General features: G+C 36.8%; 1 protein-coding gene across 3 annotated transcripts in view; it reads right to left on the bottom strand.

The window, feature by feature from the left end:
• The window catches only part of PLCE1 (phospholipase C epsilon 1), a 332,730-nt gene that overhangs the window by 225,790 nt on the left and 90,280 nt on the right, over nucleotides 1–16,660 (bottom strand). For all 3 annotated transcript variants that reach the window (XM_074233338.1, XM_074233336.1, XM_074233337.1), the window contains exon 3: nucleotides 13,071–13,359. In XM_074233338.1, the coding sequence (XP_074089439.1) occupies nucleotides 13,071–13,359 (289 nt within the window). The remainder of the gene's footprint in view (nucleotides 1–13,070; nucleotides 13,360–16,660) is intronic.

Here is a 16,660-nt window from a genome sequence, read left to right on the forward strand (position 1 = left end):
CTATAACTGTTCTAAGTTCAATAAGAACCTTCAGAGGTAGTGTGGTATAGTAATCAGAGGACTGCATCAGATATTTATGTGCCCTTGGATAAGATATTCATCCTCTTCAGTTTTCTCACTTGAAAAATGGGGGGGTTGTTGATTAGGACATCTACTGAAGGCAACACCATCCTTCTAGTCACTCAGTTGCTCATCCCTGAATTCTCACTTTTTGTCATCCCACAAATCCAATCAATTACCAAACCTTGTGATTCTACCTCCAAAATATTTCTTACATCTATCCCTTCTTTCTACAAGCCCTCCAACCTAATTCTTACTTCTGTTATCTCTTTTGGGACTATTTCAATAAGTTCCTAAGATATATATATATATATATATATATGATTAGGTCACTCTGCTACTCAAAATACTCAGTGATTTTTTATTACTTCTAGGATAAAGTCTAGCCTATAAAGTCTTTTACAATCACTCCTGAATGATATAGCAGGCACTTAACACATGTCTGCGGACTTGACTCCACTGTATCCTTTTAGATTCATAGAACTTTCCCTCCTGTATCCTGGCTTATGGCCCAATGGCCTCCTGCTATTTCCAGTACTTGACCTCTTTGTCTAAGGTCTCTGCCCCACAACCCTAAGAAGAATCTAAACCACTTCCTTCTCAGTATTTGTATATCAGTACCTGTCACGATGACTGGCACATAATAGGATTTTAGTAAATACCTATTAAGTTGATATAAATTCCCTGTTTCCAATTTTTTATATCAGATGAGTTGAATATCATATTTTTTCCTCCCTGTTTACCTGCTGGGTACATAAGATAAAATGAAATACAATCCCTTTTGGTAACTTGGTAGGAAGGGGAAGATGGTTCAACATATGGAAAAAAAATTAAGAAAATGGAAGATATTGCTAATTAACCATGCAAAATTTTTCCAAAGAAGGTAGAATAAGAGTTGAGCCTCAAAGGCTTTTGTGGGACTCCCTAAAAACCTAATTTCCACCTTTAGCACTGTTACTTCAATATATCCACACCTGGTCTCTGTGGTGCTAGTATGCCATCACCCATTTGAATCACCATTCTTTCCTGGGTCCTGACTTTGCTAGACTTCAAAACCATGACTTCTCTTCTGCCAGAACATCCTGAACTTCCCTCAGCCCTTGGGGCTTCCTCCCCTTGTGGCTAGCTCATTTGTGGCATGCTTTTCTTTCTAGGGAGGGATTCTTCCTCGAGCTCTGTTCTGGAGAAGGACTCGGCTCCTTTCTCTGAAGGTCCTATTCCCTAACATTCTGGGTTTCCTTCCTTCATTTGCCACCCACTTCTCAGCTTCCTTTTATGGGCCATCTTCCCCCATTAGAATGAAAACTCCTTCAGCAAAGGGCAACCTTTTTTCCCCCTGCACTGGTAGCTGGCCCAGAGCAAACTAGGTTAAGTGTTCCTTTACCTTCTTTCACTACTCCTTCCCATATAGCTTTAATCTCATTCCTCCTATAAATCTACCCCCCCCCACTCAACTCAGGATATATGGTCTGAGAGAACAGCAGTAGGTAGCACATGAAAGGCCCAGCAAACTGCTGTTGCCCTCTCCCCAACCAAGCCCTCCACCCCAGTGGAGATGTTAGAGATCCCTAGCCCAAGAGCCCTGGGAACAGCAGTGCCCTGAAGACCACTACCCCTGCATCCAGCATCACTAAAGAGAGCCACTGCAAATACTAATGACCTGCTCACTAATGAGAAGCTACAACCAATGGTTCTGAAAATGGCAGTTAGTCCCTGCCCACCCCTATTCATCCAGTTTCTAGACCAGGCCCCCAAGGTCATCATAATAATCTTTGTGGAAACACATCCTGGCAAATGCTTCTGCAGTTGCTGAAACTAATGCAACCTCAAGAAGTAGAATTTACTAAAGAATCCCACCTTGGCACTGCTGAATAGTTTGACATTAGAAACAATTTTATCAGTACAAAAGACATCGAAGAAGATGAATTTCCATTTACTTTGTTACTACATCCTAAAGACTTACAGCTTGGAAACTGTATTATTTTCCCATTAGAACATAAACTCCTATATAAAAGGGACCATCTCTATTTTATTATTGGGACAACATAGAGTGTTTTACCCATAGTAAAAGCTTAATAAATGCTATTCATTTATTCAAACCTTTTGATTCCTTTAAATATGTACACTAATGGTACACATAGACAATCCAGTGTTTACAACTCAATAATTATAGTTAGCTCTTCTTATATACCTGGCCTATTTTTTTTTCTTTGATGACATTCTTTGCATATTTTTCCCCTGGATATTTCCTCATTTGCAATGTTTGAGGTCTGAACCCACCCAAAACAAACTCAAGACTCTCCAATGTCTTTTAGATGACCCTTAATTTCAATGATTTAGACCCTGTGTAGTATTCCATAAATTGCAGCTGTTGAACACTAAGATTATTTTTGCTTAAAAATATAGGCTCTCCTTTGTTTCATGGAGAAATCTGGGGTCATTAAAGGAAGTGCAATTCTCCCAAGTAATCAAGGTTGTTCTCCTATTGTTCAGTTCTACCCAACTCCTATTGTTCAGTTTTACCTAACTCCTTTTCTAAGACGGCTGCTATGAGGAAGGAAAAAAAGCTCCTTCTTTCAAACAACCACTTACAAATGAACTTTCTGTTGGGGACTGCCAGTACTTAAGATACTTTAACTAGTATTTTTAATTTTTATGAATAGTTCAAGTTTTAGTACACTAAGTACCCATAAGAACACTTTATGAATGCTGCCCTAACAAGTCATTCTTTTAAAGAACATTCATATGTATTTAAACAGCTTTTATCACTTCTTGAGAATTTATCAATTTCACATTTGGATAAAGAAAGAGGTCTATTTATTTAAATTAATGTTTTTTTTTAAATGTAAAAATGAGTCAGGTTGGGAACCTGGGAGACTAGAAGTTTGACACAGAGAAATTCAGAAGAGGTGTGGTTTAGGGGAAAATAAAATGAATTCTATTTTCAACATGTTGAGTTTGACAACCACACAAGATATCTAGCTTGGAATGTCTAACAGGCAGTGGTAATTTGGGACTGGGGCACTGGGGAAAGAATAAAGCTAGACATATAGATCTTGATGTCATTTGCTAGTAGGTGATAATTAAATCCTCAAGGGCTAAGGAAAGTTCAACATGTGGGAAAGTTTAAAGAGAGTCTTGAAAAGAGGTTTAGGGTACCTGCAACAGTTAGGTGTATGTGCATGATATGTATGCTGTGAGTGTATGATGTGATGTGTATGATGATACAATTTTAAAAATAACAATCAGTCAAGAAGCAAAGGAGGTAGAAAACCAGAGAGAGCAGTGTCACAAAACTTAAGATAAGAGAATACTCAGGAGGGTGCTGAACAGAGAGATCGAGAAGGATAAGAAAAGATCATAATATTTAGTAACTAAAATTCTTGTCAACTTTGAAGTAAGTAGTTTCAGATGAGTGGTGAAGTCAGAAGTCATGCTACAAAGGGTTGAGAAGTGAATCGGAAGGGACTACAGTAGACATCCCCCCGCCCCAGGAATTTGGTTGAGAAAAAAGAAGAGAGAGAAAAAAGACTGCTTGAGTGATAGAATCTAGTGAAGATTTTTAAGAGTTGAGGAGACTTAACACAGGTTTGTGGTAGCAAAGAAGGAACCAGTAGACAGGGAGGATGGCAATTAAAGATGAGATAATTTAAAAGTGAAATTTGTTGAAGAATAACATTGTCTGGGAATACAATCAAGAATGATACATATAGGGGGCTAGGTAGCAGTGGATAAAGCACCAGCCCTGGAGTCAGGAGTACCGGGGTTCAAATCCAGTCTCAGACACTTAATAATTACCTAGTTGTGTGGCCTTGGGCAAGTCACTTAACCCCATTTTTCCTTGCAAAAAAAAAAAAGGAATGATACATATAGAAGGGCTGGAAAAAAGCAAGATGAAAGGAAGGTAAGAAAGAACTGAAGCCAAATATCAAGATAAAATTTAAAAAGCCATTATGTTGAGAAGAAAATTTTTTCAGACAGCATAGTTGTTTCAAATGTACATGATGAATCATCTAATGGAATTACTATAATACATGAAAATTAATTTGTTCATTTCATATTTATGATAAATTAATGAAACTGTATATGTATAATAGAAATCCATATTTAAAGTGTTCAGAGGTAAATACAAAGCTACTAAATATATTTAACACTTGAATAAATATTTTAGATATAATAATATTAATAAATATTTATATAGTATTACTATGTGCCATGAACCATGCTAAGCACTTAACAACATTATCTCATTTGAGTCTAACAACAATCCCGGGAGGTAGATGTTATTCTTATATATTTTAATAACATTAAAATATATTCTACACACTGCATATTATACATTAATATTTAATATTTATATTAGCTTATCTTTAAATTTTCAAATCTCTAGTATCCTTATAAAAACTGGTCTCTTGAAAAGTATAACAATTTTGAAATCACTACAGCAAATGCTTTGCAAACTGAATCTTATTTGAACATGAACCAGAATCTGCATTGGCTTTAATAGTAATCTCATAAATTTTCTATTTATTTTATATTGCTATGACAACGAAGTATATTCTGCTTGTGTCTAAAGTTACTAAGCTTTGGGTTAAAAATAAAAGTTAGCTCTTATTAATGCAGCACTCCTACAGAGAAGACAGGACTGGAACTCTGGGAGCTGGAGGGCACTGTTGCTTTTCATTTGGAAGTCTTCCAGTTCTCACTGGTTTTAGAAGAGTGATGCAATTTACATATCCCCGGCTTTCCTGCCCCTCACTGAAAAGGAAGAGGGGACCAACAACTTGACCTTGAGGACTGGGAGAGAATTAGAGAGGCTGAAGCCAAGACAACATCTCAGCAGGGTTCACATGCTAAACTTTCCCAGCACGAGTTGAACTATGGGTCAAGAGACCACACTCCCATTGCTCAGGCTGAGAAAGAGCCCTAGTCCCAGAGGCCATTCCAGACCCTATCAGGGGCCATCAGACACATAGGAATGGGTGTTTGCTGGTTTAGAAAGTCTTGCAGATTCCTCCCTAGGCTATTCCTTTCTCCACATCCCTGATCTCATTTACTCTCTGCCTCCACCAATCTCTCCCACTGAGAGCAGAATGAAAGGGAAAAAAACTTGGACTATTTCTTTTCTTTACTTCCACCCTTTCTATCCTACTTATCCAAGAGAATGGTAAAATCTGTTACCATACATTAATTTTGATTATTGATGATAATGTATTAAAAGCTAGGTTCTTCGAACTACTTTTGCAAAACTTCTTTAACATTTTTATTTAAAACAATATAATTTTGTAGCAGATTCTATACTACTATGTATTGCTCTATGCTATGCTTCATCTCCCTGACAAAATTATAAAGTCCTTAAAGCAGAGACCTTAACTCATATTTTTAAATATCCTTCTGTACTCCCTAGAACACAGACCTGGAATTATCACAGATATATATATATATGTATACACACACACACACACACACACACACATATATATATAATTGTAATTTAAAATCTAGAACCACCAACAAGGATACTCTAGAATAAAGTTATCCCATCAGCATTGAAGTAAACTCAATTTAAAAAAAAGCAAGCTCAACAACCTTCCACTGAGCAAACATGGTGGAAAACAGGTGAGATAAGGATACTCCAGAAGTTCCTATTCAACAAGCTAAAGTTGGCCAGATCATAAGGCTCAAGGGCAAAAGTAATAACTCTTGAAGGACACAGTGAAACACAACTTCAAAACACAATATAGTGAGGAGCCCCATGGGAACCATAACAGTAAACAGATCAGGCTGTTATACTTAGGAATAAAGTAGCTAAATTTGAAAAAAGGCTTCAGAAATATGAGGCAATATTACAGAGAAATACAAATTTGACAAATAGTTGCAGCAACTGTAAAGATAATTTTTTTTTAGGTTTTTGCAAGGCAAACGGGGTTAAGTGGCTTGCCCAAGGCCACACAGCTAGGTAATTATTAAGTGTCTGAGACTGGATTTGAACCCAGGTACTCCTGACTCCAGGGCTGGTGCTCTATCCACTGCACCACCTAGCCGCCCCATGTAAAGATAATATTTTAAAGTTACTGAGCAGGGAACTATTTTCTGTCATGCATCAGCCTCCATTCTTGCCCTGCTAAACTCCCCACATCATCAATCAACAAACATTACTCTTTAGTCACTGTTAAATGCCGGGCACAGTGATAGGTTTGGGACATGACCTGGCATTCTATTTTGGTAGCTATGTAGTTGATGTAACCACAATGGGAAAGACTTGAGGCAAAGAGACTGTTTGGAAGGGACTGAAATCTTCACGTTGGAGGTATGATAAGAACTTGGACTAGGGTGTACAGTGCAAAGGAAAGCTTAGACATTGTGGAGACAAAGTAGCAAGACTTGGGAACCAAATGGATATAGGAGACAGAGGAGAGAGGAAAGACTTGAATATGACTAAGGCTGCAAAGCTGGGAAAGTGGAAAGATGGAGGTGTCCTTAAAAGAAGCAGAATTTCAAAAGAGGAGTTGATTAGTATGTTGAATTTGAGATGCTTATGTCATATTCAATTAGAAACAACCACTAGGTAGTTGGTGATATGAGACTGGACTGTTGTATTTGACAATTCTGACCACTGTCTTCTGTTTAGTCTCTCCTCCCTGAAACTATGTAACATTATCCTCTCTTGATTTTCCTTATATTTGTCTAACCATTCTTCAGTCTCCTTTGGTTATTCTTTATCCATATCAAAATCTCTAATTGTGGATATTCTCTAGGGTTTTCTTCCTTTCCTTAGTTAGCTTTCACTCTTTCTGTGTCCTCATCAGCTTCTGTGGATTTAATTATTATCTACACGGTAATGATATATTTATATACACAGGCCCAATTTCTCCCTTGAGCTTCCTCAACTCATTCACCAAATGGATAGGGAATATTTCAAACTCTATTCTATATTCTGGAGATATCAGAAACTGAATATATTCAAAATAGCATTCATCACCTTTCTTCCCAAACCTAACCCTTTTCTGTCTACACTTCTCCCAATTTTATCTAAAGCACTACCATCCTTCTAGTGTACCAAGTTCACAAACTCAGTGCTATCCTTACTTCTTACTCTCTCTTATCCCACATAATCAGTCAGTTGCAAAACCTTGGAATTCAATCCTTAAAACTAACAACTCAGTTCTGGCCTAGATGATTCCAATGGCCTTCTCACTGATGATCTTGCCTCATGTCTCTCCCACATTCTAGTTCATCCTCCAAATAGATGCCCAAATGTTCTGACTATGTCAGATTCAGTAAAGACCAGTGGCAACTTCTTATTCCTTTCTGCAAGGGTTATAAGGCTAGTTGTGGTCTTTTGCTTGAAGAGGGCCAATATGATATCACTCTGCTGGGGTCAAAGTACTATGTTGTCCAACTGTAGCTGATCCCCGACTATGAACTCATAATCAGGCACAAATAGTTCCCAGATCATTGGAAGTGGAGTTGGTTCTAAATTTGTGCATCCCCTATTTCCTCTGAGCCACTGAAGTTCTGCTTTACTCACAGAGCACAACAGCTCCTTTGATATGGCAATGCCATGCTATGTAATCCTTGGCTAGTGTTGCCCATGTCTCAAATTGATTCCAAGGTTCTTCAGAGACTCTTGGAGCTGTTGGAATCCGGAGGCAAGACAACAATGGATAGCCTTGGTGGATTTGAATGTCTAGCCAAACCTAAGCATTGGAGAGAGCCTCTTCAGGGGCTATTGGAATAAACTGTTTTCATCTGTTCACAGAGGAAGATCTTCATATACTTGGGGCAGATTCCACCTCTCCAACTCACCTATGCATTTAAGACCCCTCAGTTACTTTCAAATTGGTTTAGCCTATCTGCTGAAATAATTTACCAAGGTATGATGGTGCACATGCTCTAGCTTTTTGGAGCTACAGGTAAGGGTTGGGTGAATCAGGTGAACACCAAAGATGAAAAGAAGCCCTGAAAAGGGTTCATCAGCTATCCCATTAGAGGGACTACAGTCTTCCCTGAACACCCCTACAGCCCTACCTAGGCTAAGCAATAGGCAGAATGCAGCCCTGGAAACCTGGAAGATTCATGAAGGTACCTTAATGAAGTCTAGTCATAGCCATGGTGAAGACTAGTATTGAGACCACTTCTAGCCACAGGTGGTGGTAGGGGAATCATTTGTTCATGTTGTATTAGGGGTTTTTTGGGGGAGGAATTAACTATTGTGCAAAGCAGTTCCCTCCATCATTCTATACCATCCATCTTTGAATTAAACACGTATTGAGAGCTAGATGTTATGGAATGCAGTGATCAGGAGACTAAAAAGTGAATAGAGGGCAGCTAGGTGGCACAGTGGATAGAGCACCAGCCCTAGAATCACGAGTACCTGAGTTCAAATCTGGCCTCAGACACTTCATAATTACCTAGCTGTGTGGCCTTGGGCAAAGCCACTTAACCCCATTTGCCTTACAAAAACCTAAAATTTTTTTTTTTTAAAAGTGAATAGAAGCAATTGGAAATTTTGCTGAAGAAGAAACTGAATCTGGGAGTTATTTCAGGTTAGAATCCTGATCTACTTGTATTTTAATTTTTTTGTCACCTTCCTGTTGTCAAAATGAAGTTCAGTCCTTTGGTGGCATCTGACTGAAGAAAGAACCTAAGAGGCATTTCAATATCCTCAACCCCATGTGGGGGGAAAATGCTGTCTTCTCTTCTTTCTAAGAATGTCTTGTACCATACCCATGTGAAAAGATGATTAAGCTGAGGTCATCTGAGGACAGTCAGCTGATTGGTCAGGCAGTCTTGGTTTACACATCTCATATCTTTTCTCCCCAAACCTACCCCTTTTTCTGAACTTTCATATAATTATCAAAGTAATTATCATTCTCAGATCACTTTCACTCACTTCACATATCCAAACAATTGTCAAACTTTGTCATTTCTTTTTCTACAACATCCATTAGCTATATCCTCCATTCTCTCTATTCAGAGAGCTCCCTACTAATTCTAGGATCAAGCATAAAAACTCCTTTATTCAGCTATTTAAAACTCCTTTTTAACTAAAAAATTAAAATAGAGACTTTTTAATTTTAGTCTCAAATTCTCTCCCTTTTCCTGCTTCCTCCTTGTTCTAAGAAGACAAGAAAAACAAAACCTATTACATATATGTAATTATTTGAAAGAAATTTCTGCATTATCAATGTTCCCCCCACAAACCTAGAATAATTTAATAAGTAAAATTTAAATTTACTAAATCGATAGTAAATGGAATATTATTTTATTGTATATAGTTTATTTCTATACTTTATCTATTTATAAGTCTAAAAGTTTAGGTATAAAAGATAAGCAAGGGTAGAAGTTCCTGGAGCCAGGTTTACTCTATCACAATTGCCAAATGAACACTGCCTTCTGGCTCTCTATTAGGAGTGTTGAATCTCATAAGATAAGGGGAAGGGAACCTAGGCCTCAAAAACCAAGGACTTACTTTTGTGTGGTCTTTTCAGGAGCAACTTTCTACTTGGGATACCCCAGAAGCTAGCAGTTAATGATGAGGGGCTGAAAAGTGATATAGCTGCATGATAGTTAGGCAGTTAAGTAGCATGCCAAGAACAACCTAATAAGAGCTTCCGATGATTGGGTCTAAAGTTATCACAAAAGACAAAAGGGGTCGGTGGTGGTGGTGTTGTTGTTATAATACTTCAGGAACAAAACACAAGTCTGTTTTCCAAGTGAGATTGTTTCACGTATTGTAAGACAACTATTATGTTCCTGTTAAGTCTTTTTGCCTCTTAGCTAAATGTTCCCATTCTTTCAACTGATTTTCATCTGACATAAACTCAAGCCTTTTGACCATCTTAGTTACTTCTCCTCTTATTCATTAATAAATCTTCAGTTTATTTTTTCAGTCCTTCCAAAAATATGAACACTATACATCATATAGAGCAGGATAAAGCAAGGACCGTCAAATCCCAACTCCAGGGACACTATACTTCCCTTAATACAACTTGAGTTTGAATTAGATTTCTTGTAGTTTATAAAGCCTTGAAGTCTTTTTTTTTTAGGAATCAATATCTAATTATAATTCTCTTGTATTTGTAAAATTCATTTTTTGAATATAATTCTGGGGCAGCTTGATGGCCCAGTGGAGAGAGCAGTGGCCTTGAAATCAGGAGAACTTGAATTCAAATAAGACCTCAAGCATTTGAAACTAACTAGTTGTGTAATCTTGGGCAAGAACTTAACCCCATGGCCCCATAAAATCCAAATAAAGAAACAACAACAAAAAGAACATAATTCTAAGATTTTTATATTTATCCCTATTATATCAATTTGACCTAAACATACACACATACACACACACACACACACACACACACACACACACACACACAAAGACACATTTACACATTTACAGCCTTACTCTCTGGCTAATTGGTCCCTACTTAATAACTATGTTTCTTTTCTTTTTTGATGGTACACTGTGACACAGTGGATAGATCAAATGAGATAATATTGTTAAAAGAACTTAGTGAGTGCCTGGCTCACAGGAGCTTACTCTATAAATTGTTACTCTTTCCCTTTTCCTTCCTTTTAGCTTTCTGTTCCCTTCTCCTTGAATACCTGGATCAAAATTTTATCAGTGATATATCTTCCTGCCATCAATCTACAGTCTATCAAGATCTTTCTGAATTTTAAATATATCATGTTGGTGATTTTAAGAATTCCCTTCCATCTTTGTCATAGGCAAATTTGATAAGTATGCCATCTACGTTTTTAACTAAATCACTGATAAAAATGTCCAACATAACAGGGCTAAACATAGGTACATGAACATTTTATGGGAGATCTCCCTCCAAGTCAGAACCATCAGTAATGTGTGTCTAGCCATTTATTTAGTTCTTAACCCATCTAACTCTACTATTGTCTCTTATCTCTCCATCTTTTTTCACAAGAATAAAAATAAAGTTATTTAATATTCTGAGTGATTATAAATGATATTCATTATATTAACCTTCATTTGTTTCTGTATAATCATGTAAAGGCATGTTTTAAGTACCTGTGCCCCACTACTTGTAAACTTTTACAATTTGGTAATGATGTTCAACAATCCAAGGTCAGCCCTTTGACACATTTTGAAACATTACAAGAAGAAGCTTTAGCGGAGGAGTTTCCATGCATCATTGATTAAAATACATCAGCAATATCTTGTTAGACCCACCATTTAAAGTACACAAGCTACTTTTATCACAATGGCAGGATCTAGGGAATACAGACAATGCAAAGACAATTTTCAAAGTCTAGCTTTACCCAAATTACAAAATTGGGCATTTGAGAGAAATTCTAGATAATACAGAATAGTAGTTCCTTATTTCCAAGCTAGAGTCAGTCAGTTGGTCAATAAATGCTCATCAAACTTCACCTAAGAGTACTGTGCTGAGTGGGGGTAATGCAAATAAAGGGAAAGGACCATCCAGCTCTGGAGAAGCTCACTAACTAAAGGGGAGATAACATGCAAGGTTGTCTAATTCAAACAGCTAGAGACAGGATAAATTGAAAATAACAGAATGAAAGGCTTCCTGTAGCAGGTGGATTTGAGCCAGAGAGCCAGATCTCCAAGTAACTGTCATACAGAAAATACAGATTCCTCTTTTCTAGTTCTTCAGCCATTATTTCCAGGTTCATAATGAACTACAATTCCTTTTATTGATCAGACTTACTCTTTTTTATTTACCATAAAAGTAGTCACTACACTTCCTCCTTCTAAATTTCTCATTAATCGGTTTACTAATATATATATATATATATATATATATATATATATATATATATATATATATCTCCATTTACAGCTTTACTTTACTTGCTGGCTAATTGGTCCCTACTCAATAACTATGTTTTCTTTTCTTTTTGATGGTACACTGTCACAGTGGATAATCAAATGAGATAATATTAGTAAAAGAACTTAGTGAGTACCTGGCTCACAGGAGCTTACTCTATAAATTCTTATTCTTTCCGTTTCCCTTCCTTTTTGCCTTCTGTTCCTTTCTCCTTGGATGCCTGGATCAAAATTTTATCAGTGATGTAGCTTCCTGCCATCAATCTTTAAGTAAACTTACCTCACTTCTTGCTCCTCTTTGGGTCATCAATTCTTAAACATTTACAAGCACAATTGTTTACATACAATGTAGAAGATAAAAAGACTCCATTCTCCAAACAGGATTAGGAAGGGAAACTAATTCATTACAGGTCAGCTCTGCTTGTGTTATAATTCCACTAGCCTTTCTGCCTGCCAACCCAGGGTTTTAGCAATAGATTGGGACAGGATTGCATTTCTGCAAAAGTTCCTGGATTCTTAGACCTAGAGCTAGAAATGACCCAGGAGACATCTAGTCCAATGTCCTACTTTAAAACTGGGGAAACTGAGGTTCAAGGAGGCAATGGCAAATTTGGGAATTTACACTTGGGACCATATCCCAGCTTCAGAAATACTTTGCTTCATAAAGGGAATGTTAGCACTATTCAAATGAGTAAGTGGCCACCAGTCTTAATTTTATTATGACTACAGGACTACTTTGTAAAGAAACATTCTACATGCAACTTCCCTCAAACCATGATGTTTCGCAGGTAATCAATTGTTTTTGTTTCTTTGTTTTTACTGAGGATAGCATCTTCAATTTGTACAATCTTTAAATACCTTCCTTCACTAAATTATATATATATATATATATATTTTTAGGTTTTTCCAAGGCAAATGGGGTTAAGTGGTTTACCCAAGGCCACACAGCTAAGTAATTATCAAATGTCTGAGGCTGAATTTGAACTCAAGTATTCCTGACTCCAGGGAGGGTGCTCTTTCCATTGCTCCAACTAGCCTCCCCTAAATATTATATTTTAAAGAATATTAACTAAATTATTTTTATTAACTACCTTGACAAACTTCTAAAGATCAACAATATTGTCTAGAATCCCTCAATAAGATTTAAAAACGTTTTTATACTTAAAAAAATTTCAGACATTACCTTTCAACATTGTTCTTCCTACTGAGCCTCCAAAAGTATTTAAAAGGCCACTTCTTGCACTCAAAGATGTAGTTGCCTCCAACAGAGAACCAGTGATATACTGAGAAATTAAAGTCCTTTGAAAAGTGGCTCGGTATTCACATGAAGAGTCTCGAACACATTGTTTCAAGCATGGGCCAATATTAATATGTCCATGGGTTATGTCTAAGGCTAGAGCCTTCCTGAAGAAATGGAGAAATGATCCAAGAGTGTGTTCTGTTTCTTCTCCCCTTCTCACGGTGTTGTTGATCTGTGAATAATTCAAATACAGGAAGTATTCATTTACTTTCTTAGAAAAGCAAATTATGTTGTTGACATAATGCCAAGATGACTTATTAAGAAAAATGTCCAGGAGTTCTAAGAGCAAACACTTATGAACAAAGCAGTCATGCATTAACATTCTACAGATGCATTTTTTGAAAAATGTGTATGTAATTATAAGGCATAAAATTCAAATAACTGCTATCAAACTATATTAATAAGATATATTATGAAGTATATATATATTCATTTCAAATCTCATTGTCTCCTCAGTATGGCATAATCAACATGGCTTTCTGGATAAAGAGAAGATTCTCTTCTCTTCCTCTCCCAATTTCTCTGTAATAGACAAACCTATTTGATGCCATATAATGTTTCCACCTCTTAATGGTTAAGAGGGATTTCTTTCTTTAGTCAAGGAATAACATAGAGTTGGGAGGAACATCAGAGGCCATTTAGTCTAATCCACTTATTTTACAGAGGAGGAAATGGACGTCAAGAAATTTGTCCAAGATCCCCAGGTAATAATAAAAAAGCTTCTTCTTCTCACTCTAAATGTAGTGCTCTTTCAAAATCTAAGGAAATATTTGAGCTATGAAACACAAGCAGAGTGATCTGTACTACTATTATTTCTGTTTTTGGTATGATCAACCTACGTTACAAGGTTCTTCTATTTCCACAGATAAAATCTATCAAATTTTTGGAAGTTAAAAAGGGGTATTCATGTTTCTATAGCAGAAAACAAATTACTCTCTCAGAAGAAAGAGAACTTCTGATGATGATGATCAACAACTCTTCAATGTCACTATACATCATTCATTTCATGAAGGAAGTGAGGGATAAATAGAAAAAGTAGGAAATATATGTGCAGCTAATAGTAGCTGTGAAGGCCTTTCAAGAACCCTGAAACATTAGAAAACTGGGCTCAGAAAATACCACTGAGTAGGTTAATTTACTGTGTCAGAACAATTTAACTAGTTATAAAAGTCAAAGAAATGAACAGAATGGCAGACAAATGCAGGCTGGTCCTACTCAAAATCACTGAGATCACCAATTTGTCAAATATAATTCTTGTGCCTTCTTCATGTTGTGGTACCACAAAAAACTCAGAAAAAGTCAGAAAAATCAATATCTACAAGTTGGAAATGTTTAGGTGCAGATGATCCTGACCACCAAATATACATGAAATGGACCAAGGAGGTCAACACTTCCATCATGAGCCAGTACCATATCACAAAAAACCTGGAAGCTGATTTACCAGTTATAAACAAGGGTTTTACACTGAATTTTGTCAAGAGTATTCTCAGCTTCAAGTGAAAAGCACATGCTAAGCAGTGCACAAAAAACAATTTTATCTCTAAACTTAGATTATACAAATTAAGATAAAATCAATTTTTACTTCATTTTAATGAAAACTCCAGAAATTATTCCAATAACAAATCAGATAACAAAAAACAGTATTAATATTTCAAATGATCTCTGAAAAAGATTTGGGCATACTTAGACAGGTATTTAGAGAAACCTTATAAAAATTTGGGTTATTAATTCAACTAATAGATCAATTGTAGCAAAAAATATTTTTATTTTTGTATAAAACATTTTTATCTGTATAGAACATTTTTATAAATGTTTTAAAATATCCTCCCCATGGTATATGGCAAAATATAAAACAATTCCCCAAAAGTCATTTCATATGTACTAAGTCAGAAAAAGCTTGAATGTGTAGTCTCAACAAAGAGGTTGACCATCATAGGAGCAAAGAACTATGTAGGACGCCCAAAGCCAAAACACTCCCCTTTTCAGCTAGAAGTGGCAGCTACCACTCATAGGCAAGGGGGTGCCTCTGTAGCCACAGAATCTCATTGGATAGAATAATAGCTAAAGGGTAGTAAAAAGAGGTTCAAAAGATTGAGTAAGGACACCTGATGCTACTCCTTAACATTCACTAACAAAAAGAGAAAAAGGCTTTCTGTAATCTGGAGGGCTATATGGTCATAAAAACTAAATACAAGCCACAGAATGCATGCACAAATGATTTAACAAAAGTCCTATCAAGACAGGCTTCTTCTGAAAAACTGGAAGGTAGTAGGAAATGGAAGGGCAGGGAGAACCAAGGACATGAAGAGTTTGTCTTTGATGGGACTGGCAAGAGGCTACCAATAGCAATACTATACTAGCTGACTCATGAATCAAACACAGGGAGCAATCCCATACCCTGATCCTCCCTCTTCCTCTCCCCAAGACCGTGATCTATATGCAGGCTGCAGAAGCCTACCAGGGCAGCAGCATTCTAGGCTACAAAAGATCTCTGTAGGAGAGCAGACAAACTGAAGAAAAGGGACAGGATCCAAGGCTAGCTGGACCTAAATCTAGGGTTTTAGAGGCCCAAACCCCCTGGTTTCAGTGGCACCTGTATGGCAGAGCACTGAAGATGAAAGAATGAGACAGTATGTGTGTGGGAGGGGCTAGGCAGTATCCCACTAAGATCCCCACTAGCATCTGTAGGGGGCACTTCTGTCTGTCTTGCCCCCAACAGTGACTTAGGGAACAAAAGAGAAAACCTAAGACTGGCAAACTGGGAATTTCCTGGTGTGAGAGGAGGCTGAGAGTTGGGAGGCAGGTTGAAATTACTAAAAATCTCAGGAAGAAGAAAAACCCAAAGACTTCAAACAAAAACAAATAAATCAATAAGGAAAACATTAACAGCAGGAGGAAATAGGGCCCCCAGATCCAGTAAACTAATTCTGGTATCTATGCAAAAATATTTCAAAATAAAGGAAAATGATCCAACATTTGATGAAATAGAAGACCTTGTGAATTTGAGAAGATCATGGCACCACAACATGTTGGTTCAATGTTCCTGAGTGGCCTAAAATAAAAATGAATATTATGAGAGCAGAATTTGTCGCTTGCACAGCAAAAATAATGGGCAGAATAGAAAAACTGTAACCTGCAGTGTCTAAACCTATCAAAGAAACAAAAGAAAACAAAAATGAACAGTCTCTATTATTTTTTTACAATAAAGAATGGGATGAAGACCTCTATTGAGCAGATAAGGAAGAGATGGTATGGGCTTGAAAAGAGAAAAAAAAGGTTTGGAATATCCATTGTGTGGGAAACTGCTAAAAGGAACAATCAGGAGCGAGTATAATAAGGATTGTTTTATTATAAGTAGTGAGTAGCTAATTTAGATGACATAACAAACAAATTTTCAGTAGTGTTTACATAACTCATCTCGAGGTACACATTTTAGAAAGTTTCTTTATGTAGTATTTAAAACATGTTAAAAT

The sequence above is a fragment of the Macrotis lagotis genome, chromosome 4 (genome assembly GCF_037893015.1).
Source record: "Macrotis lagotis isolate mMagLag1 chromosome 4, bilby.v1.9.chrom.fasta, whole genome shotgun sequence".
NCBI classification, from domain to species: Eukaryota; Metazoa; Chordata; class Mammalia; order Peramelemorphia; family Peramelidae; genus Macrotis; species Macrotis lagotis.